Source organism: Chrysemys picta, chromosome 5 (genome assembly GCF_011386835.1).
Source record: "Chrysemys picta bellii isolate R12L10 chromosome 5, ASM1138683v2, whole genome shotgun sequence".
NCBI classification, from domain to species: domain Eukaryota; kingdom Metazoa; phylum Chordata; order Testudines; family Emydidae; genus Chrysemys; species Chrysemys picta.
In genome coordinates, this window is record NC_088795.1 from 20,399,719 (window position 1) to 20,424,785 (window position 25,067).

At 43.8% G+C, this 25,067-nt stretch overlaps 1 protein-coding gene across 3 annotated transcripts in view; it reads left to right on the top strand.

Annotated features, from left to right (window-relative positions):
- The window catches only part of UNC5C (unc-5 netrin receptor C), a 368,610-nt gene extending 345,917 nt beyond the window's left edge, over positions 1–22,693 (top strand). For all 3 annotated transcript variants that reach the window (XM_005278470.4, XM_005278471.5, XM_065596056.1), the window contains 4 exons: positions 1,176–1,325; positions 2,848–3,012; positions 14,958–15,136; positions 15,663–22,693. In XM_005278470.4, the coding sequence (XP_005278527.1) occupies positions 1,176–1,325; positions 2,848–3,012; positions 14,958–15,136; positions 15,663–15,828 (660 nt within the window). In that variant the 3' untranslated portion in view covers positions 15,829–22,693. The remainder of the gene's footprint in view (positions 1–1,175; positions 1,326–2,847; positions 3,013–14,957; positions 15,137–15,662) is intronic.
- The last annotated feature ends 2,374 nt before the right edge of the window (positions 22,694–25,067 follow it).

The following is a 25,067-nucleotide window of genomic DNA, read 5'->3' on the forward strand; positions in this document are numbered from 1 at the left end:
TTCGTTGGGGACATCAGCTTTCTCTATTATGCTAACTAGATACTGAATGTGATCAACATCAGCTTATTATGCCTCACAGCTGAAGTGGAAGCAACTTCAATTACCCCATCTTTTACTTTCTCTTCTTGGTTTCAAAAGCCCCTGATTTCTTGTTGGTGTGTGATGCTCGGTGTGCACCTGTGTGTGCATGACGCATTTTGTGTATATGTCAAAGCTAGTGCATGTGTGGCGATCGTGTCTCTGGCTGGGTTTATGTACAAAAGCAGCATATGTACATTTGTGCTTTCGTCTTTCATATACATTGCCAGTGGCTGGCCTATATGTCATTGTGGGTAGCATGCAGAGATGGAGAGGAGGCCCAGTATTCACTGGAAGTGTCATTACTCATAGGCATATTATTAATTTTGTGTATCAGAGCAAAAGCCTTTCTCCCCTGTTTCTCATCAGCTATTGATAAGTCACTGTTCCAGTCACTCTCTGAACCACTGTGCTGTCACGCTTAGATACACACCTCTCTATCACAATGTTCTCTCTACTGTTTTGCATTTTTTCAGTAGGTAATAATAGCTCTGTGACAAACAGGTTTCTTATTTCTGTTGCATATTCTGATTCACGGGGATAAACTGATTGGTTGGTGCCAATCACCAGTTGTATATTGATGGGACCACATCTTCATGGGCAGGAGTTCTTGAGGGCAACACATTAAAGCTGCTATTAAGTGCCCTCAGGGTGTGCAGTGTCCAGGGTGACACTTTATCAATATGCAACCATTGCCTGTGTGCTTTGACCTAGACTCTCTCAAGCAATTAAGCAAGCCGAACGTGGGACCCAGCCTGTCATGTCATGTATTTCCTAAAAGGAAATATGGGTATGTGCAGTTCTCCTGGATAATACAGGCTGTATTTGTGTTCTTGCACTAGAAGTGTGATGTAAAGCCATAAGAGTGATGTGTGTGATTATTCTCAGACCCCTTCATACAAATGTCTTTCCTGTAATAGATGTGTGTTTACCTTACAATGTGTGTGTGCATCTCTTCCCTATTATACAGATTACCTCGTCCGCTGCAGCTGATCTTCAGGGAGCAGAAGTATAGCATGTCCTTTCATGGCACATTTGTATATAATGCCTCTTTGATCATAAGCTGACCATTTTCTATCGTTCTTACTGAATCTTAGGAAGTTTTACAGCTGGAGAGGCAGATGGGAGGACAGTTACTGGAAGAACCAAAGGCTCTGCATTTTAAGGGAAGCACCCATAACCTCCGTCTGTCCATTCACGACATTGCCCATTCTCTCTGGAAGAGCAAATTGCTGGCTAAATACCAGGTAAAAATGACAGAATGCCTGGATGATGGCTGAAATGCATGGGTCAGAACAGAAGGGCTTAAAGATACGTAGCAACACACAGTTGCGCAGTGCTCTTTTAAAAATGAGACACAGTGACTGTTCAGGCTCCTGTACGCTGAAGGTCTTGAGGCTGTTGCCCATAACCAGCCCTCTCCCCTCTGTTACACACAGTGTGTATTTTCAATTTATTTGAGCAGTGGAGAGGAATAAAGGGCTTGGTTTCTTTTAACCATCCTCATTAGTGCCAGGCCACATAACAGGCCATGGTTTGTTTAATTTGGACTGAAAATCAAAATTCCCTTTTAACACTGCACTGGGAGAGGGAGATTGATCAGGACAGTCAGAAAATCTGCTTCTGGCAGGAAAACTCAGTACTGAGAGGACAGGACTTAGGGCTCGGCTACACTAGAGAGTTTATAGCGGCACAGATGCTCTCTAATGTAGCCACTTTAAGCCCACGGGAGAGGGTTCTTCCATTGGCTTAACTCCTCCAGCCCCCACGAGCGGGAGTAGCTATGTCGGTGGGAGAAGCTGTTCCGCTGACAGCGCTGTCCACACCGATGCTTCTGTCGATGTAACTAACGTTGACTTCTTCACCCCCCTGAGTGACACAAGTTATGCCGACATAAGTTGTAGTGTAAGCATAGCCTTAGAGTCAAGGGCTAGGGCAGGGGTCGGCAACCTTGCAGAAGTGGTGTGCCGAGTCTTCATTTATTCACGCTAATTTAAGGCTTTGCGTGCCAGTAATACATTTTAACGTTTTTAGAAGGTCTCTTTCTATAAGTCTATAATATATAACTAAACTATTGTTGTAGGTAAAGTAAATAAGGTTTTTAAAATGTTTAAGAAGCTTCATTTAAAATTGAACTAAAATGCAGAGCCCCCCGGACCGGTGGCCAGGACCTGGGCAGTGTGAGTGCCACTGAAAATCAGCTTGCGTGCCGCAGGTTGCCTACCCCTGGGTTAGTGCATGGGGTTACTACCAGCCAAAATACGTGCACCCTTCAGCCTGTTTCCAGCACTGGCCACTATGGCCCAGTATTGAGATTTGTGGGCTGCACTGAGCATTTTAGAGGACCCAGGCCCTTTGTACTCAAGCAGCAGGTTCAGCCTTAAGGAAGCGGGAAAACAAACACACCCACCTTTGTAATGTGTGTGAGAGAACAGCAGAGCATCCTGGGATTTGTGAAGGTTTCTCATCACTGAGGGGCAAGGGGAGGATTTGCTTATTTTTATTCTGTTTCCACTGCATGGTTCAGTTGCTAGTCTCCAGTGCAGTGAATGCTTTTCATGGGATGCTAGACTGGGGACCACCATCCTGAAGAGCAGAGCCAAGATTTCTTCAGAGAGGCCGCACAGTATCTCCTCACAACATTCATGACCCCATTTGCCATATTCATTCCAGAGCCTTTTGAGACATGAGCTGAGAATTTGCTGAGATACATTAAGACTGTAGATGCCCAGGATCAGTTCAAATTTTTCCTTAATTTTCCTCCTGCAGGAAATTCCCTTTTACCACATCTGGAGCGGGTGTCAGAGAAATCTACATTGTACCTTCACCCTGGAAAGGTTCAGCCTGAGCACGCTGGAGCTGGTTTGTAAACTCTGCGTACGGCAGGTCGAAGGAGAAGGACAGATCTTCCAACTCAACTGTACGGTGTCAGAGGTAAAGGGCCCAGCCATTTCCACACTGAGCGGTGAGGGGGGGAAAGTGGCAGTACTTTCCCAGCAAACATCCCTTAACCTGACCACATTCCCTGTGCTTGTTTGCCGTGCCCATTAATTCTCTACCTCCTCCTGGTGGCTGGGAGGTACCAGGCTTTCCAACCTCTCTCATAACTGCTGTAGGTGCTTTCCCTTCTCATGGATGCTAGATAGCAGGTGTGGATTCAACTGCCTTCTTCACTCTTTCTTCATGCGCCTCCTGGCTGCTCAGTTGGCTTTTCTCTACTCTCTCTTCTGGAAGGAAGCATCCTTCCTTCAAAACAGACAAGGGAAGAATGGTAGGTGTGTTCCTGGTGTCTCTCCCTGGAGCTTCTTATTTCCCCTGCGCACACTGGGGAGGGGGGTCTGTTTCTTCAGCACACCTTCTTTTACATTATAAAACATAGGATGGTCATGTCCCCTGATGTCCACTCATTCTTCCTACGTCCATAGTTCTCGAAGCACCATGTACTCATGAGGAAGAAATGTGCTGGATCGATATGAACCAGTTCACTCTGAGCACTGACAATCACTGCTATGAAACAGGAAGCATAAGACATTAGATGTGCAACAGGCTTTCCCTTCAGTCTTTGCTCCTGCCAAGTTCCATCGGCTTGGCGTACTGCATAAAACTGCCCACAGCTAACTAAAAGTAGAGCTGTATTTCAATTAAATGGAAATGGCTAGCAGACCCTAATGACCCATTCTCCTGAAAGGCACCAGTCCTCTTTTATATTTAACTGTATTTAGTTATTTATACATGTCTAAATTACACCAATCAAATGTGCCCTGAGCACACACATGTTCTTTAAAAACCAGTATACACCATTTACCGAACCAGTGCCAATTTTCAGGGTCCTCTAAAACAAGTCTCCGTCATCACACACAAAAGCAAAAGCCGGAGGAAATAGATGAGCCTTACATCTCACTTTGCAGATATGTGTCATGACTGTTATGTAAAATCAGACTCTTTTGGTCCCTAGAGGAATGGAGAAATGTAGAAGATACAGAAGGGAAATATCTCCAGGAGCAGCAGTAGGGAAGATAATCTGTAGATTTGAGAGTGGATGAGTGCATCAGCCTAGGGAAAAGAGCATGAGGGGCTGGGTCTTTTGCTTTGTTGTTTCCCAAAATTAATACCACAGGGGAAAAAGTGTTGGAGATGACACAGGAGTTTGGTAGTGGCACCCTGCTATGGTCCCTTTTTTTGGTGACCTTAGGACTTTTTTTTTTATGGAGATATCCTATCTCCTAGAACTGGAAGGGACCTTGAAAGGTCATTGAGTCTAGCCCCCCTGCCTTCACTAGCAGGACCAAGTACTGATTTTGCCCCAGATCCCTAAGTGCCCCCCTCAAGGATTGAACTCACAACCCTGGGTTTAGCAGGCCAATGCTCAAACCACTGAGCTATCCCTCCGCACCGCCCCCAAGGACTTGAAGGACTTTAGTGCTTGGGGACAATAAAACTTAGTGGTAAGTGACTCTTTGAGGTTGAGGATCAGGGCAAATTCTACCGCTCTGACCAGCCACTGTTCACAAAGAGCCACTGGCAGCATCTGTGAGCAAGGTGGGAGCACACACCAAGCCATGTTAGCCACAGAGCCCTCTGATGGGAGTCCCACAAAGGAGGAGAATTGCTATCCATCTGGATTTTAACAAGCTTGTCTCGTGTCATACCAGCTAAGTGCCCGGGACACTCAGTGCCCTGAAATAACTTGAATGATGCAACATCAGAAAATGATGATGTATGAGTCAGCGTGGAAACCTTGTGAGATTTACATCAGGAAATCACAATCTCATGATGAAACTGAGAGCAATGATATCATTTGTCTAGGAGTCAAGCACATGTGGCAATAATAGGGAAATAAGTAAAAAAGCGGTTGCAGCATGTTGAAGTTGGTGAAATGTCAACGTCTCCTTATGGTCTGACCTTTACAAGTAGAGCAAGTCTGGCAAAGGAGAGTCCAGGCTCAGATTCCAGAAAGGGGTGAGGAAACCTACTATAATCACCAAAACAAATGCCGTCTTTCTCCTGTGTCTTGTACACGGTATGATATGACAGACTGGTTATATCTTGTTCCCTGGCTCATAGTCAAAGATAGTCCTCTTCTATAGAGAAATAAGCTTGTCCTGCAGAGCCATCCTCTCTCTTTTCCACAGCCTGCTACAGCGCGGTCACCATTTCCTCCCAGAGTTTCATGAGCCCTTTGACTTACAAACATCTTTAGTTAAAGGCCCCGCTGACATTAAAAAGGAATGTCACAATACCATAGCAACCACTGGCACTTTCCAGTCCACAGGCCATATCTCTGAGCCACACAGCTTCACCCCTGCTGGCTTTGGATGGCGTTTTCACTTTCCAGGCCCAGCAGGTCTGCAAAGTTCAATAACTGTACAGCTCCAACAACAACAGAAGGAGCAGAATTTGGGAGGGGTGGGGGTCTGTCCCTTTGATGACTGCCTTCTGTCTGGATTGCACATATGCCGGCTGATGAAAAGGATGGTGGATCGGGAATAGAAATAAATGAAAAGGAAGTTAAAATCCCCCCTTTGTGGAGAAATGATCCTTCAAATAGTATGGCTGCAACATAAAGACTTTCTGTCAGTTCCTCCAGGATAAAGAAATTGATTTCTTTTATGGTTCTGTTGCAGTATGATCCTTCCGGATATGATGGACGGGAGAAATGTCAGTGAGGTTTCTCCACAAGCAGCTAATAGTTTAGATAAATAAATAACTAAATCCTTGTAAATGAGATAGTTGTGAGAGTTGGCAAGGAAAACAGAGAGGCATTTATCTGCAAGTCAGCAGCTGAGAGTCACGCCCAGTTGGTAGTGACCCAAAAAGTCATTGTTGTCATCAAGGGACTGCTGACCTATGTGAAAATGTTGGTAGCCTTCATTCCCAGTTCCTAATGAAGGGTGCCTTGGATAGTATGGTCATTGGCACTCCAAAAGTATCATTAGATCAGAGAGAGAAACAGAATGACTCCCCCCACACACACACCCTCCAAGGCACTAATTGCATCCTAGCTGGCAAGGACTGCAAGGCATGAAGAATGAACTATCCTCTCACCGCTAAGGTACTTCTTTCCACTTTTAAGGACTGGGCAAGGTATTTGCAGGAAGTTTGCATTGAACCTTCCTGTGCTGTACATGCTCTCTGGATAGACAGAGGACTTCAATCTCCATGGCTTGACAAGCTGACCCTTTTTATCAATCGCTACCTTCATTTTTAAAACTTAACACCCACCCCCACCCCGCCATCCTCTTCCTGAATTAGTCTCCCTTTTATGGGCCTTATTATAAATCCCTATAAAGGAATTGGTCAAAGGGTCAAGATCAGCCAGGCACAGCTACAGTGGAGTAGGCATCATTATTATATAGTTAGAGCAGCTAACCATTATTCTGGCTGAGAAGAGAGAGTGGGTAAACTCTGTACTGTGAAATCATGGAAAGTGAGTTCTTGTGGGTGACTTTCGGAAGGGCTGTGAGATGACAGCCGAAAGTTACTTATTCTGCAGGGCCCTGACAATGTGCACCATTACCCATAACATCTGCTTGGTTATTGGGTGTAAAGTTGTATATTCAACTGGGGACAACATAACATTAAAGACAGATGGTAAAACTACTATCATAAACAATTACTGTAGAAGTGCTGCATTGAGGTAATCTCTGATTTAACCTAGCAGAGAAGTGAAAGAATTGGTGGTCGCTTTAATGAAACTCAAGTACACACTATAATTATCTTCTGCTTATATGTAATAGGATCTGATAATAGTTTCAAAGGGAACAAAAATAGCACTATTGTCTTGTGCTGTGATTCCGTCCATCAGGGATTAATGCAGGGAGAGAATAGCACTCATTAGCGAGGCTACGGATCATGAGAATTGCTCATTGTGGTTGGTGCATGGTGACATTCCCACATCCACTGTGGAAGAGACAGTCAGTGCTAAGAGCTGATATGCAGGACTCTGTCACCACATGAATTAGCTTTTATTGCTGTGCTAGTTTTGATGGCAAGAAGCACGTGGCCTCTTATGCATAGGATGGCTCTTAACCTGCTAGACTGTAGTACAAAAGGCCTGGGATGAAGCTTGTGTGTGTGTGTGTGTGTAGTTGTCTACAGCTAAGGGAAGAATAATGGCCTTGTGTGGTTAGGACTCTGAACTGGGAGACATAAAATCTAAGGCAAATTCCTGGCTCTGCCACAGATTCCTTGTGTGGCCTTAGGCACGTCTCTTAATAGCTCTGTGCCTCAGTTTCCTACCTTTAAAGTAGGGATTATAATGCATCTTTCTCCCACCCTGTATATGTCTTTGCTTAGATTGTAAACTCTTCAGTCCAGGGAGAGTGTCTTACTACCTATCTGTACAGAAACTTCCCCAATGGAATCTGATCTCAGATGGGGCTACTGGAATACGCATGATAATATATGTAAATATGAAAGAGTGGGAGGTTTTCAGTCTTTGCCCAGTCCTTAATTCTAGAAGACCCCAATTCTCCACAAAGAAATAGGTCCTTGTGCAGAAATCTTTATGAACCCTGCAATATTCCTGAGTTTTATAAAGGCAAGCAGCCAATGACAGAGTCACAGCCAAACTTTCAGAGTGCCCTGAGAGCTCTGTCCATTGTATGCTTTGGCCTGAAGATGGAGAGGGAAAGTGCCACCTCTATGATGCTCCCAGTCACCACTGCCCTGAAGAACCTCTATTCTGTGTCTTCCATGTTCCAGGATACCAGCCTCTATTACAGGGTTAATATCTCCAACAGGGTCAATGTTGTAGAATTTATTGTTGACACAGGCCTTTTTCTCACACACACCAAGCACTGTAGTTTGGTATGTGATTAGAGAGACCATAGTCAGTAGTTCTTTGTGCACATTAGTGTGAGGATACTTCTCCAGCTATGTATTTCAATGTCTATCAGAAAAAGTCATTATGTAACATTTTAAAAAAGCATGGATGGAATGGACTAGATACTAAAAGGAGAAGATAGAGGAATGGAGACAAGGGAAATACAGAATAATTCCACCCAAAGCCCAAGAATGGAACTCGCAACATTGACCCCTGCTATTCCCAATATATACTAGTGTTTACGGAAACCTAAAACCTTGACCGGTTGCTGCTAAAATGTGAGGTGTAGGCTAATGAGATTTCCTGGAAGCTGTGTGATGGCAGCTTGCACCAGGCATTGTAAAGTTTTGAGACTGTTCTCAGTTGTGTTTGTGGGGCATCTCCTGTAGCTAATTATACAGAGCAACATGTTAAGTAGTAGAAAACTAAAGAAATTGACATTTAAAGTAGATTTTGTTATGGCTTTAATAGTTCACAGGTAACATTTGCTTTTCCTTTCCTTATTGGAATCACTTCCCTTGTGCTGCTGCAGATGTAAGTTAGATCACGTATTGATGCTTTTTTATTGCCTTCATCTACATTAAATGTCAATTTGCGGGTTTTTTGTACTTTTAAAAAAATTCCCATTTGGTATTTGGTACATATTTGGTCTTTCTGAAAGTACCCATTACTCAGCTGAGAGGCTTGGGTCTTATTCGTGCACAATTTCATTTGGAGCTGTGTCTCTTTTCAGTTTAGTGGTCACAGAAGACACCTGGATTCTGTCCCCATTCACTTTCTGAATGACCTTAGGCAAGCCACTTTATATCAATTTCCCCATCTGTAAAATGGGGATAGTTTATATTTTCCTTTCTCTGTAATGTGCTTTGCTATCTACAGATGAAAAGCATGTTGCATGAGCTAAATGTTGCTATTCTGTTAGCAGATTGCCTGGTGCTACAGACTGATTTTGGTTTGGTTTTTAGTGAGCCTGCATGGTTTCCCCAGCACACTTTAAATATCTTGTGCTATCCCCTATACATTCCCTTCCCTTAAAGACAGCTGCCATCACCCCAACCTTCAACACACTCTAGGGAAATTTCTCTCATGCTTCCATGGTGCCAATCACCTTCTTGTTGTTTTCAGAAGTAGTTGAGAGCACTCAGCACCTTCTATGATCTGGCCTGCTGAGATCACTTAATGAATAACCTCATTCCTGAAAACCTTGGGGGAACCCTCGACATAAGAATATAAGAACATAAGAATGACCATACGGAGTCAAACCAGTGCTCCATCTAGCCCATTACACTGTCGCCGCCGCTGGCCGGTACCAGAGCTTCAGGGGGAATGTACAGAACACCCCATGTTCCAGCACTCAGAGGTTTAGGGTCATCCCGAGCATGGGATAACATTCCTAACCATCTTGGTTTACAGTCATTGATGGATCTATCCTCCATGAACTTATCTAGTTATTTTTTAACACAGTTCTACTTTTGGCCATCACCACATCCCCTGGCAATGAATTCCACAGGTTAATTGTGCATTGTGTGAAAAAGTACTTCCTCTTGTTTGTATTAACCCCACTGCCTACTAATTTCATTGGGTGAACCCTGGTTTGTGTATTGTGGGAAAGGATAAATAACACTTCTCTCGTCGCTTTTTCCACATCATTCATGATGTTATAGACCTCTGTCATATCCCCCCCTTAATCATCTCTTTTCTAAGATGAAAAGCCCTAATCTTTTTAGTCTCTCCTTGTATGGAAGCTGTTTCGTACCCTTGATCAACTTAGTTGCTCTCCTTGGAACCTTTTCCAGTTTCACTATATACTTTTTGGGGTGGGGCATAACTGACTGGACACACCTTGGATTTATATTTTTGATATTTGCTGTCTTATTTTCTATCTGTTACTAATCATTCCTAACATTGTATTAGCCTTTTTGACCACTGTTGAGCATTGAGCTGAAGTTTTCAGAGAACTATCCACGATTACTTCAAAATCTCTTTCTTGACTGGTACTTGCTAATTTAGACCCCATCATTATATAAGCATAGTTGGGATTATTTTTTTTCCACTGTGCATTACTTTCCACTTATCAGTGTTGAATTTCATCTGACATTTGTTGCCCAGCCACGCAGGATAGGGAGATCGCAGTCAGCTTTGGACTTTATAAAATTATTCAAGATTGTTTCATCTGCAAACTTTGCAACTTCACTGAGCCCTTTTCCAGAGCATCAATTAATACGTTGAACAGCACTGGTCCCAGTACAGATCCTTGGGGAACACTGCTGTTTACTTCTCTCCATTGTGAAAACTGACCATTTATTCCTACCCTTTGGTTCCTATCTTTTAACTAGTTACTGAACCATGAGAGGACCTTCCCTCTTATCCCATAACTATTTAGTTTCCTTAGGAGTTTAGTAGTGAGGGACTTTGTCAAAGGCTTTCTGAAAACCCAGGTACACTATATTGACTGGATCACCCTTATTCACATGCTTATTGATACCATCAGAGAATTCTAATAGATTGGTGAGGCAAAATTTCCATTTACAAAAAGCCATGTTGACTCTTCCCCAACAAATAGTGTTCCTCTATGTATCTGGTAATTCTGTTCTTTACTATAGTTTCTACTAATTTGCCTGGTACTGAAGTTAGACTCACCAGCTTTTTAAAAATCGGCATTATGTTAGCTACCTTCCAGTCATCTGGTACAGAAGTTTGTTTCATACTATGGTTTCATATTTGAGCTCCTTCAAAACTCTTGGATGAATACCATCTGGTCCTGGTGAGAAAAGTTGGCTGAGGTAATCTCTTTTATTAGACCAACTTCTGTTGGTGAGAGACACAAGCTTTTAAGCCACACAGAGATCCTGGTGACTTATGACAGTTTAATGTATTAAATTGTTCCAAACCTTCTCCGGAGACACCTTTATCTGCGACAGTTCCTCAGATTTATGACCTAAAAAGAATGACTCGGGTGTGGGAATCTTCCCCACATCCTCTGCAGTGAAGACTGATGCAAAGAATTCATTTAGTTTTTCAGCAATGGCCTTATCTTCCTTGAGTGCTCCTGTGTCACCTTTGTCATCTAGTCACCCCATTGCCTGTTTGGCAGGCTTCCTGCTTCTAATGTTCTTTAAAAAATTCTTACTGTTAGTTTTTGCATCTTTAGCAAGTTGCTTCTCAAACTCTTTCTTGGCCTGCCTAATTATACTTTTCACTTAACCTGCCAGAGTTTGTGCTCCTTCCTATTAATTATTCTCACTAAGTTTTAGCTTCCAAAGTTTAATGGATGCCTTTTTGTCTCTGACGACCTCCATTACTCTGCTGCTTAACCATGGTGACATTCTTTTGGTCATCTCATTATCTTTTCGGATTCAGGGTATACATGTAGCGTGAGCTTCTATTATGGTGTGTTTAAATAGTCCCCATGCTGCTTGCAGGCATTTAACCTTTGTGACACAGCTCCTTTTAATTTTTGTCTAAGAAGCCTCCTCATTTTTATGTAGTTCTCCTTTTTGAAGTTACCATGTTGATTTTTTTTTTAGTATTATCCCCCCTACAAGGATGTTAAATTTAATTATATTATGGTTACTATTACCGAGCGGCTAAGCTACCTCTTGGATCAGATTCTGTGCTTCAGTTAGGATTAAATCAAGAATTGCTTCTCCCCTTGTGAGTTCCAGAACTAGCTTCTCCAAGAAGCGGTCATTTATGGTGTCTAGACATTGTATTTCTGAATCGTGTCCTGAGGTGATATATACCCAGTCAATATGAGGATAGTTGAAATCCCCCATTATTATTGTGCTTTCTGCATTTGTAGGCTCTCTAATCTCCCTGAGCATTTCACAATCACTGTCACCATCCTGATCAGGTGGTCAGTAGTATATTCCTACTACTATACTCGTATTGTCCAAGCATGGAATTTCTACCCATACAGATTCTATGGTACAGTTTGTTTCATTTAAGATTTTTACCTTATTTGACTCTATGCTTTCTTTTACATGTAGTGCCACTCCCCCACCAGCGCATCCTACTCTGTCATTTCTATATATTTCATTCCGTGGTATTACCATGTTCTACTGATTATCGCCATTCCAACAAGTTTCCGTAATTCCTATTATATCAATATCCTTAGTTGACGTGAGACTCTCTAGTTCACCCATCTTAGCAGTTAGACTTCTAGCTTTTGCATGTAAGCACCTGCATTTTGTCAATATTCAGTTGCTTGCCTTTGTGTGTTGTATTTAAAGGGACTCTTACATTTGATTGTTCCTCAGTAACTCCTATCTGTACTTTACCAACTTCTTTCCTATCCTCTTTACTAGGCTATAGAGTCCCTTCCCCTTTAATAAATTCATCCCTAAGAAACATCTCTGCCCAAACTGTGCACTCCTCCTCACCTGTTGACTTTCCCACTAGTTTAAAAAATACTTTTTAATTATGTGTGCCATAACAATTTTGGTTTAGGTAGAGCGTATGCCTCCTGTTTAAGAAGGATCCTTAAAGGGAACATGTATCTTCTGAAAGGGTGATCTCATTGGGATTATAAAAAAAAAAATCTGAACCTAGCTGAGCTTTCCTGCATGGCTGAAAATGTCTGGTTCGTTTTTTCCCTTCATCCTTTTTCACTTATGCATCCTGCCCTTCTGGGCTGTGACTGGGCCTGGAAGCAGACGGGCCAGAATAATTCTAGAATGGATGTTCTTGAGGTGTTATCAGACAAAGGATCTCAGATCTCATGGGACATCTGTTCTCTGGACATCAGCAACCAAAATTTAGTCTCAAGACTTGTTTAGATAAGATCCTAGAACAGAGGTGGGCAAACTACGGCCCATGGGACCATCCTGCCTGGCTCCTGAGCTCCGGGCCAGGGAGGCTAGTCCCCCGGCCCCTCCCCTGCTGTCCCGCCTCCCCCGCAGCCACGCTGGGAGCACTCTGGGCCACCGTTCCTGCTAGGCTGCGCAGCTTGCGCCCGCCCACCTCCCAGGCTTTCCACTAAGCCAGTCCTGTCACTCTGAGTGGCATGGTAAGGGGACAGGGAGTGGGGGGGATTGGATAAGGGGCAGAGGGTTCTGGGGGGCAGACAGGGGACAGGAAGTAGGGGGTGGTTGGAAAGGGGGTGGAGTCCTGAGGGGCGGTTAGGGGCAGGAGGTCCCGGGGGGCGGTCAAGGGACAGGGAGCAGTTGGATGGGGCGGAGGTTCGGGGAGGGGCAGTCAGGGGACGGGGAATGGGGGGCGTTGGATAGGTGTGGGAGTCCCAGGGGGCCTGTCAGGGGGCAGGGGAGTGGATAGGGGTAGGGGCAGTCAGGGGACAGGGAGCGGTGGGGGGTTGGATGGGGGGGTCCCAGAGGGGGCGGTCAGGGGACAAGGAGCAGGGTGGGTTGGATGGGTTGGGGGCTCTGAGGGGGGGAATCAGGGGGCGGGAAGTGGGACGGGGTGGATAGGAGGCAGGGGCCAGGCTGTTTGGGGAGGAACAGCCTTCCCTACCAGGCACTCCATACCATTTCACAACGCCAATGTGGCCCTCAGGCCAAAAGTTTGCCCACCCCTGCTCTATACCCAACGCATGCTAAGACACTTTTCAGACAAGCAGATGGACAAGGTCCCTACCCCAAAGCACCCACCACTTGTCATTCATAGATTATTCAGTTATGTATGTCAAATACGTGGCACTTGGTGTAAAGTAATAGGCTGAGGTGGCTCCATTCCCCCTATTCCTGCCAGCCAGATGACAACATAGAAGGTAGTAGAACTTCAAAGAAACCCACAAAGGGTATATAGGAGAAAGGTGACTGCCAGGATGCTTCCTCCTCTGTGTAAAGCCTCTGTTGCTTGTTAGCCCATGGCTTTGTGTAAAAGAGAGAGCCGGGGAGTGGGGATGCAGCAGGAGCAGGGGAATAGCATGTTCCACATCGTAGTGCAGACTTAGGTCCGCATAAAAATGAGGGATCAGCTAATGCCTGGAGCGGCATCAACTCTCTCTCCACGGTTTGTCCCCCATCAAAAGACTCCCAGAGCACAGGTGCTGGCTGAGAGATAATAGCAGCACATCCACCAAGCTGCTGCAACGCCTTTGCTCTGTGTCTGTGTCTCTCCATGTGTGTGAGGAGGAGGAGAATATAGAGAGAGATGTCTCCCCCTTACTACCTAACGGGGGCTGCCCTACCTCTTGGTACTAGCACACCATGGCTGGCCCCACGCCCAAGAGGGAATGGTGCATCAAAAATACCCCTTCCCCCCAAGTCCCATGCATCTTTGGGGGGTAAATGCTTCCATATTTTCATTTACACGCACGGGAAACATAGGGCCCTTGATGCTTTTTCTGTCATCTGACGCCAAATGCTCTTCCCCACAAAATTCATCTCCGATATTCCTTGCTCCCCATAATTGTGGCTCCCCACATCAGGGAGAGTTTCCCACACACAGAAGTCACTGAGATCTGCTGTAAAGCTCTAAGGGTAGCATTTTGCCCTAAGAAAGAGCTTGGTGTTTCTCCGCATTAACTGATCAAGCTGGGCCCGAGGTTTTCACCTAGACCAGGGGTCGGCAACCTTTCAGTGCCGAGTCTTCATTTATTCACTCTAATTTAAGGTTTTGCGTGCCAGTCATACATTTTAACGTTTTTAGAAGGTCTCTTTCTATAAGTCTATAATATATAACTAAACTATTGTTGTATGTAAAGTAAATAAGGTTTTTAAAATGTTTAAGAAGCTTCATTTAAAATTAAATTAAAATGCAGAGGCCCCCCGGACCGGCGGCCGGGACCCGGGCAGTGTGAGTGCCACTGAAAATCAGCTCGAGTGCCGCCTTTGGCACGCGTGCCGCAGGTTGCCTATCCCTGACCTAGACCAACCTGGAGTGGTGATAAACCTGCTGCCTGTGGAAGTGAGCTGTACATATTTCTGTTCCTTTCAGCTGACTGACATCAAGCGCGTATACAACTTGATTAGCACGAGGCTGCTCCTCCACCCAATGCGAGCAATAGGATTCTGCCTTTGTGCTTGGTGATTGCTTTTGTGTGCAGTAACAATGCTGCTTTATTTCCACCCCCACCCCTTTCTGCAAAACTTAGGAACCTACTGGCATTGATTACCCTCTCATGGATTCAGCAAGTACCATCACCACCGTAGTGGGACCGAGCGCTTTCAGTATTCCCCTGCCCATCAGACAGAAGCTCTGCAGCAGCCTTGATGCCCCACAGACCAGGGGCCATGACTGGAGGATGTTGGCCCACAAACTGAAATTGGACAGGTGGGTGTGTTGCATGTATGAACTCAACAACGTGGCTGAGTGAATACATAAGGGCTGTTGTTATAGACCGGTGTGTACGCGGGAAGTGAGCTCACCTACTGTTGTCCTTGTTAAGGGTCCAACCCTGGTCCCAGTGAAATCGGTGGGCTATTTGCCATTGACTTCAGTGTGAGAGGAGTTTCTCAACGAGCACTTTTACAGAGTAAGTGGCCCACAAAATAGCAAGGCTTGGATGAACCGCATAGGCAAGAGGAGAGTGCCAGCTGTTAAAAGGTGGGGCAGATCCCCATCAGCTGGTCTAAATCAGCCCAGGTCTATTTAAGCCAGGGGCGCAACTCCAATTTACACCAGCTGAAGATCTGGTGCAGAAGGTTTCAGTGCACAAGTGCAGTACAAAGACCTACAGACTAGTCACAGTGAATGCTCATGCAGAGTGTACATACTGGGTGTGGTTTGCGGATAGTTTGAATCAGCATTGACAGAGGCAGCCAGTCTTACAAGACCATTTTCCTTTGTTCTGTTGCAGGTACCTAAATTATTTTGCTACAAAATCGAGTCCTACTGGCGTGATCCTAGATCTTTGGGAAGCCCAGAATTTTCCTGATGGCAACCTCAGCATGTTGGCGGCAGTCCTCGAAGAAATGGGAAGACACGAGACAGTTGTTTCTTTGGCGGCAGAAGGAAAATATTGATGCAACCTTGGAATGAAAAAGAAGGAATGGAACTAGGGGAGTGGTATTGCCCTGTGAGCTATGAATAAGAAACAAAATGAATACCCAGACCAATGAGTTTCACAAAAGACATTTCAGAGAAGAAAACATCAGCCCTGACTTTCACATATGTTCTCCTTGTACATTATGACAGGATCTAAAAGAAATCATGCAAAGTTGTACCTTGAAAATATAAATCAACCTAACGTTCCCCTCAGCTTGGCTGTACACTGCTTGGTACAGGATTTTACAGTTTCCTAGGAAACGCTTTTTATTGCTATCCAGATGTATGGATAAACTTTCTTAACAATCCCAGTTTCTATGGACGTTGTTTACATCAAATACCGGACAGGGGTAAGGAGACTGTCCAGGGCTTTTTATATTTTTGTTTCAAGCCATTCTAGACAAAGCTGTGGACAGTTGGTTGTGGCTATTTCAGATGATCAATTTCCAGTGAAATTCAGACTTTGGCTACAAATCCGTGCATCAAGTGTCTCAAAATAATCCTCCCATCATTGTTCTGTTTCTTAGATCTGGTTGTAAGACCAGTGTTTTGAAACGTATGCATCTGGAAAGCAGATAATCTGGGTGCTAAGCAGGAATGCATGTCTCTCTCCCCGCCTCCCCCAAGGGAATTCCACGGGTTCGTTGTGAAAAATAGCTGTAGGATGGTAGGGAAGATAGGGATTCATTTTCAACTCACAATATAATCCACTCCCTTCTTAAAGAAAGTATGTGCGCGTGAGGGAGATGCAATTTGGAGTGTGGGTTGGGTGGCGGGAAATAACCCTGAAAACAGATTTTGCTATAACGATTATTTACTGATAAGTATCTAGTGCAAGGATTATTATTATTTTATTTTAATTTCTAATTTTGTCAGCAATAGCATGTATCATTCAAGTGTCAGCAGAACCTGTTCTCTCCCTTCTGGAGCTGCATGGGTTCTTCTAACACACTTCCCTTCAAATGCCACTCTCCCTCCCCTTCTCCAGCCATTGTGCTCACCCTCCAAGGCCTCGGGTTGCCAGCAGGGCATGCTCACATGGTTAGCATACACTGGATCAGCTCCTCCACTGGTGTAAATTGAAGTCAATGATTTAAACCAGCAGAGGATCTAGTTCAATGAGTTCCAACTACCACACCATGTGAGCTACTGCAACACCCCCTGTTTACTAATGATTTGAGGAGCAAACATCCATTGTTATGCTGGAAACCGTGCTGTGAATAAACCCTCCCAAACCAACCACCCATAGTCCTTAATTTTCAGAAGCACGTGTAGCAACAGTATGCAGGTACTTCTCATGAATGCCTGATGTGGATATTCATGTGTGACATCAGGCAACGTGTGTGCAAAAATATGCATGTGTACTCTGGAAAATAAAGACCTTAGGCTCGTTTTTGTTTTTTTTAAACAGGTCTTGAAAAGCCACCACTCCCATTTACTTTCCTTGGGATTGTGGGTGCTCAGCCCCACTGAAAATCAGTCCCTTCCATTTTAATCAAAGGTGTATGATAGTGGAGGACAGTTATGGAACGGGGAGGCCGCTCCATTTTATTCTACGGGCAAATTCTGGTGTGTGTGATCCGTATGGTGGATCTTTACTGCTGCTCTGCCTCCATGCAGGGAAGTGCCACTGGAGACCATAAGAGTTCCACCCCACAGGGCAGTGTAGAATAACAGTGTTGAATTCTGCTCTACAGCAGAGCTTTCTCCTCGCTATTTCCACACCCTATAAATGTTCTTCGAAGTTGTCTCAGCAGTTACGGCTGGAACTCATTTCCGCTGTGGTAGAAGGTGCTCATTTGTTTTCATCCCATGTCCCTCTTGGCCATGTTGATGTGTGCAAACAGCTGATGTGGGGAGTTAGGCAAGTAAAGCTAACTCTTGTTTTTCCGGTTGCCATTTCTTTGCAGACTTGTTTTGCTTTGTGCTTAGTGGGAAGAGTGACTCTTTTGTATGAGGTAGGCCATATCATTTCAATATTTCTTCCTAACCTTTCCTTTCACTTCCAATGCTAGGAAAGCATTCTCACCCATGCCATCGAGCCAGCCCCTGATTATTTTATTTATTTATTTTATACTCTCACTTTGTATTCTTCTAGGGGATTTTTTTTTTCTCCTCAGGTTTTAAAGTCTGCATTTTTAAATGTAACTGTGGAAATGTCATTCGTCGAAATGGAAGGCGAATTTCGTCTGACCTTTTCCCCATTTTGACATTTCTGTAGGCTTTTTAGCTTCAGCTCAGCATCACCGACCGTGTATTTATTAAACACGGGACAATGTTCATAAAACCATTCCCTGGGTGGAGAGCAGTTTGCCAGCAACTCACAAGTGGTGAAACCCAGATATAGACTCATAGGGTTGGTGTGCACAGGTTCGTACCTGCAGAATCTGCCTGCGTTTTAGTGTGAAGTGAAGGACTCTCTCTGATGCTCTTCAACCTGATTGTCCTTTTCATATGCAGCCTTATAATCCTGTTGTTTTCGGGCCTAATCTAAACCCCATGGAAATCAATGGACGTCTTTCCATAGACTTGAGCGGGTTTTGGTTCAGTCTCACCATTTCCTCTAGTCTTCCCCACTACTCCCCTCTTGTCTCCAATATGCCTTCCCAACCTAAGCTCATCTATGGCCTTCTGACTCCTTCATTTCTCCCTCTTTAGGGAAGCAGAGTCCCTGCCTTTCAGCAACATTAACCATTTTCCCACACTTTGTTCCTCCCCAATGGTGTAAGAGGGGGGCTGAAAGATGTGTCCCAGTTTTCCTCCCTTTCAGCTCCAAGCAGGTACGTCTTTCATACTCCTCCTGCTGGGCTGCTCTTTCAGGCCAGGCTGATGCTGTTTTCTGTCTCTCAGCTCCTGCCTTCCACTCCTAGGAGCAGCTTTTGTCGTATAAAGCTCTAAGATCCTTTGAACTCGCTACAGTATGTTTTCACTCGGTAAGAAAACCTGCAGCCTTCTCACCCTAACCATGCAAGGAAGTTTCTGATAGTCCCAGGCTAAACTGCCTTAAGCATAAGCTTGGTGTTGGAGAGCTCTTTGCAAAAAAATCTGCAGCTGGGTGATTTTGGGTAAGCAATTCTGACAGCAGGACAACATCATTCTCAATGTACAGTACTTCCCTCATTTTGCCACTAAGGGATTGGTCAGTAGAAAAAGCTTAGCTCATATTCTGAGGGGGGTGGAGAGTGAGTGCCTATCCAAACTAATATTGCCACTTGTTGAGAAAGGGGAGGTGCTCTTGACTCAGAACCGCAGTTGTTCCTATTCTTATTCCAGCCCATCTGCTTGGGTGTCCAGTAATCTGAAAAGATCTCAAGTAATCCAGTGTAGGGACAAAGGTGCTCTCTACTTCCCTTCCCTTGCAGTAGGTTCACAGGGGTGGCAGGGTCTAATGACACCATATAAGCTTTTGGTCTAGCCTAAATGTTTCTGTTGAATGGTCCAACGTAAATTAACGCTCAAGATTAGTGATAGATAACTGGTTGGACTTTGCAATTGCACCTCCTTGGATAACTGATTCGGGAATCTGGTGCCCCTCTGAGTCCCATCCAAACCTTTAGCTCTCTCTCACTTTAGCTTCCACATCAATTCAAGCTTCCTTTGTTTTGGGGGTTTTCTTCCCACCCCAAAAAAGGCCTAAGTGGTTCGTGGATGGCAGATACTTTTGCAGCTCAAAACCCATCTTTTAAAATTTCACTTGGGAGTGCTCCACATTCAATATGCATCCATTCCATTGAGGAAATGGAGGGGGTAGCGGGGGGGGGGGGGGTGTTTTTTGGGGAGAGGGATTAATTTTCAAAATCCCTTGGATAGGAGAAAATAGAAGCAGTCCTTACCTCTGTACGTTTGTACACACTGCCATCTAGTGCTATGGACCATACTCTTTATGGAATACTGACACCAGCTTAAAACTACAAAAGATTACCTTACATATTACCGGAGGGAAATAAATGTTGTGAGCCGGCTGTTTAGAATGGCAATTCAGTTGTGCAGACAGCACCAACTCTTAAGAACCGTCATAACATTTACAATGGGGGAATCAGCTTGTTTAAAAGATGACTGCACGCTTCTTATCCTCAACATATTTACTTTTTTTTTTTTAAACTTAATATTTTCATTGCCCACCCCATGATTTTGAATTCTTGCAATTTTGCTGCTCATTATGCCACCTCCTCATTACATGTTGGTTGCTAATGATATAAATAAAATATATATGTTATATATAAATATATAAAAAATATCTACAGACTTTGAAGAAAATCTTTAGTTTCTGATTTAAAATCACTATTGGATGGAGTTGTTTTAGCCTCATTGCTTTGGGTTCTTTTGTGTTGTTTTCCTTGTAAAGGCAGCTGTTAGTGTACTTGATAAGTCCTGAGTAAGTTTTACATGCACACCAGCTGTATCATATTGAACAGCGTGAGACCCGCTGATTATTATTTTTATGAATCATGTACATTCTGAAGTGATTGAGGTCTCTTCAGACAGGATTTGATTTTGTAGGAGATGGTTAGTGACCAAGACTCCTTTTCGACATCCACAGAAATGTAAACATTCACAGGACATTTAGCTGTTTGGGAGGCACATAGAGCAAAGATATTTCTGTCAACCTGAGTATCTTGGCATTTCTGTTGCTCACCTATAGATGTACTTACACAGAGTAAACCAATTATCATTGATAAGGTCCTAATGGGATGCTTGGCTTGCTACCCAAAATAGGCTTGGGTTTTTTTTAACCTCTTAGACTTTGTTGTATGTTTTAGTCGAGTAGTGACTACAGCACTTAGATTAATTTTATACACGATAATACGGTTGAGTCTGTTTGATCCTAAGTTCAGGGCACTTTGTAAACTACCTTACTGAGCATTTGAAAATCTTTTCAGGTATTTTTCTAATCTGGTGGCTGGCCCTGAAGTGACTAGTCACCCTCAGAGGACAGGCAGAAAATAAGGATGCAAGTGGTTTAGGAATGAAAACAGCGCCTTTACACCTTCCCCTGTGAGGGACTCAAACCAGGTATTCACTTCAGGGTCACCCTTATTGCTATTTCGAATCTCTATTTTGAGCATTTAGTTTGCAAAGTTTTGTAAGGCACATTGCAACTTTTTAAACACATTTCAGTATCCTGTTCCCCTCAAGGTGGAGCTTTCACATGAATGCAAAGTTGAGGGCGCGGTGGGGGGGGGGCGGAATGATATTTATAGTAAGCGCTGGAGGCCCTTGGCTATGATGTCAGATAAGTGTGGTTGAATAAGCGATTCCTACTTCCTCACAGCCTAGCTGCTGCTTTGGAAATGACTCTAGAGTGAAGTTACAATCCCTTGGCTGCACACTCCATTTCATTCCAATGAGAAAAAAAAATGGTGATGTCCCAAATTCAGCATTTAGCATCACTGCAAGCTCAGGTAAGCAGAGCTGTGGCAGGAGGGAGGTAATGGTTTCAGTACTAAGAGGGTTGGTAACTGGCAAGACAATGCATGGAGATGGACCCTCACTAAACCCCCACAACTGAAAACACTGTCTGGGGGCATGAGCTCGTCTCTGGATACAAACTCATTCACTTACCCCCCCATTTAAGCTTGGTATGTCTCAAAGTCCCCCCTAACCCAACACATGAAAGTCCCTCTTCAAGCAATGCCTATACAAAAAATATATAGATAATTTCACTCATCTCTATAGGTGAAAGGGTATTTAGCATTTCTTATGATGTCAGTGAAAGTGTACATTACATTAGTGGGTTAGTCTTTGCTACTTTTTACAGAGAAATTAATTGCTATGTGTGTATTGTACTCTGGATTTGACCTTCTGATTGCAGGAGACTCAATAGTTCTAGCATCAAGCTAACTTCTGGGTTTTCTTTTAAGAACCCAGATGTTACAAGTCACATCATTCAAAGCAGGATACCAATTTCTGATTGGCATCCAGTGGCAGAACAGGCCTTAGTTGAGAACAGCTAGCTTTGTTTGCCAGAGCTTAGGTGGCCATTTCCACCAATCTACAGTAATGTGTAAACCAAGGATCCTAAAAAGAAATAAGCCTGCAAAATAAACAAGACTATAAAGAGTGAACTACACTGTGGGCTAGGGTGATCAGATGAGAGGAAGAAAATATCAGAACATGTGGAGGGGGGTCCCCGGTGGAGCAAAAAAAAAAAAAAAGTGGGAAATATCAGGATGCGGGACAAATGCCTAAATATCATGACCGTCCTGATTTTATCAGGACATCTGGTCACCCTACTGTGGGCTCTCATTCTCCAACCCAGGCATCAGCCACCAGCCCCTCCAGAGCAGGGCATAAAACACAATCAGTATTGAGCATTTGTTCTCCCCAGCTATAGTACAGATGTACATGTTTGACTTCATTTACTAAAATGCCCTCTTTCCATTTAATACTAAACAGTGACATGCAGATCACACAGTCAATGCCTTTTTAAAACACAGAGGTCTCTAACAAAGGAAAATCTTGCATGGCCCATGCTTTGAAGGTATGTCACAGTTCCACTACAGACATATTACTTAAGGTTGTTGGATTTTGTTTTGGGGTTTTTTTGCGTGTTGTTCCGATACTGAGATGTATTTTGTTTGGTTTTCATTTTCCTGTTGCTGTATCTTCTATGCAATTCCTTTTCTAAAGAATTACTAACAGAGAAGTGCTAGCCATTGCATTATTTGTATTGCTGTACAGTGGAGGTGTGGTTTACTAGTTCTGAGTGTGCCTCTTCTCCCTTTTTTCTCCTTCCCTCTGTTTGTAAATGCCTGCATTTATTCTGTCAGCTTGACATGTACAAAGTGTAAGAAAGAATTTTTAAACAGGTAATAAATTATATTTATAAGCAACTAGACAAAACAACCTGGTGTCCAAATGTTTGAAATAAGCATCCCTTCTTGCTCTTTGAACTGTATCATCTTGTAAGGCAGGAGGCACTGTTTGTTTTTATGTTTTTGCACATGTGTGTCCTCAAGAGAAGTGTGCTTGGATATAAATACATGCTAGGACCCACTCTTACTTCTAAGATGCTGCACAAGACAGCAGGGATCAGCACTACAAATTTGTGGAGGGACATTATGTCCTGCAATTTGAAGTTAAAAACCTAAACATCTGTGGGGGGGGAGGGGAAGGGAAGAAGTGAATAGATGCTGAGATGCATGTTTAGAATAAAAATGTCTATCCAAGATATTGCATCTGACTGACTGCCATCCACTGTGGGGTTTATAACCCAGAAATTACAAGAATCTGCAGAAGCAGTGTCATGTGGTTACCACTATTTGAGTTCAGGTCCATTTTGGGGACTAAAGATATTGAACATCAGCATTTTAATGTGTTTTGGGTTATTGTACCTGCACTAAACTCATGAGTAACGAAGTGTCTAGCACTGTCAGACCATTATTGCAGCATCTCTAAGTTCTTTAGGATCTCAACGTAAGAGTAAAAACAGTGGAAGTTTGTGTCCACATTTGTCAGCTGAATGTGTAAGGCAGGGCAAAATTTGGACTTACGTTGAAGGAAATAATGTGTCTAGAGCACAGGGGTATTTAGTGAGGTGCTGGAGGAATGGCATCTTATTCCTCTACCACGCAGCAGGCCAGCAGCCTTGAAAAGGTTCACAAGAGCAGAACTTATAAACTATCAATTATTTAATCTTAAACCCACAACGGATCATTAGATCATCCTACTCTGCCCTCCTGGATAGTCCCACTACATTCCATTTCACCGAATGGTGTTAGGTGGACTAAAAAACATCAGGCAGAAGGCTAAACTGTTGTGTACCACAGACAAACAGAAGAGACCAAGGCACAACCACTGCCAGGGAATGGATGAGATGAGCCCAGATAGTACCGCTCCGGATCTCAGGATTGTGGAGTCTACCATTCCTATGGGGAATGACAAAGACACTGAATCAAGAGGAAGGCTAATTTTAGACAGTGTTTTCTTCCATAGGGGAGAAAAAATGGAATTGCACCAGGTTAAAAAAAAAAAAAAAGTCATTTCTTCATACCTCAATACAATGAAGGGTTAAGCAGGCTCTCATTCTTGGGCTGCCTGCACTGAGAAAACTGATAGACAACACAGCTGATTGCTGGAGCCAATATTAAACTCTTATCCCATTGATAGACAGGGACAATCACAGAAAACCGCATGTTTCACACTTAGGAGAGGCCTAGCATACTCTTACAATGGGCTTTGCACACAGTAACTTTACACCCACAGGACAGCTGTTTGCAGTAGCTGCTCACTGTTGCAAACCTCAAGTCTAGCAGTAGCTGATGTTTTTCTCAGAGGCCCAGCTCCTAGAGTTATGGGATTACATGAACACTCACTTCAGTTGTATAGTGATTTTCTAGCTATCATAATTGCAGAGAAAAGCCTGAACACATGACCTGAGTACACCCAGATGGCTCAGAAACCAGAAAGCAACTAAAAAAATCCAAAGTAATTTAAAGCCTTCATGATTTTTGAATGCTTGGGGTTACTGATAGATACTGCCTACTTCAGGGAAGCAGTTGAGGGTCCCTTGTTTAGACACTCTTGGCCTGATTCTCCTCTCAATTAGGCATACACTGGTGTAAAGTCAGGAGTAACTCCGTTACTTCCAATGGAGCTATACTGGCATAGATCAGAATCAAGATCAAAATTGAAAATGTAGCCAATGCCCCAGCTGCCAAGGTTAAGCCAAGTCCATGGCAGACATGAATCTGCCTGGTGAATCTCATCCCTCCCAGTCTCCCCCTGAGGAAACACAGCTTGACCCAGTGTCTGATTTAAGAAAAAGCTAGAATCAGTGGGGGAACCAAGCATGGCTCCTTCTTGCAGTGTGCCAGCTCAAACCAGAGCTCTTACTTTAACCCGTTTCTTAAAGCAGATTAACCTTGAAAGGCAAGAATAATGTGAATCACCACAACTGAAATGCTGACCATAGGCTCTCCTCTGTTATTATCTGTCTGTCTCTTTTTCTAGGAGAACGATATAGCCTTTGTTAATTAAGTTGCTTAATGGGTGATTTTATAGTCCCCGCCCTGACTTTTGAGAGAAGGGCTTAATTTAACCCTGATAAAGGACTAAATTTAACTTGGTTGGCCTCAGTGAATTCACCAGGGGTGGAACTGGATCAAAGTCTTTTCACATTTCATGCAGCAGTGGAAGGGAGAACCCAGCTTCTTGAACCAGTTTCAAAAGCCAGTCCTCAAAATGGCTGAAAGCGGTTTCATGCCCCTGCTTGAGT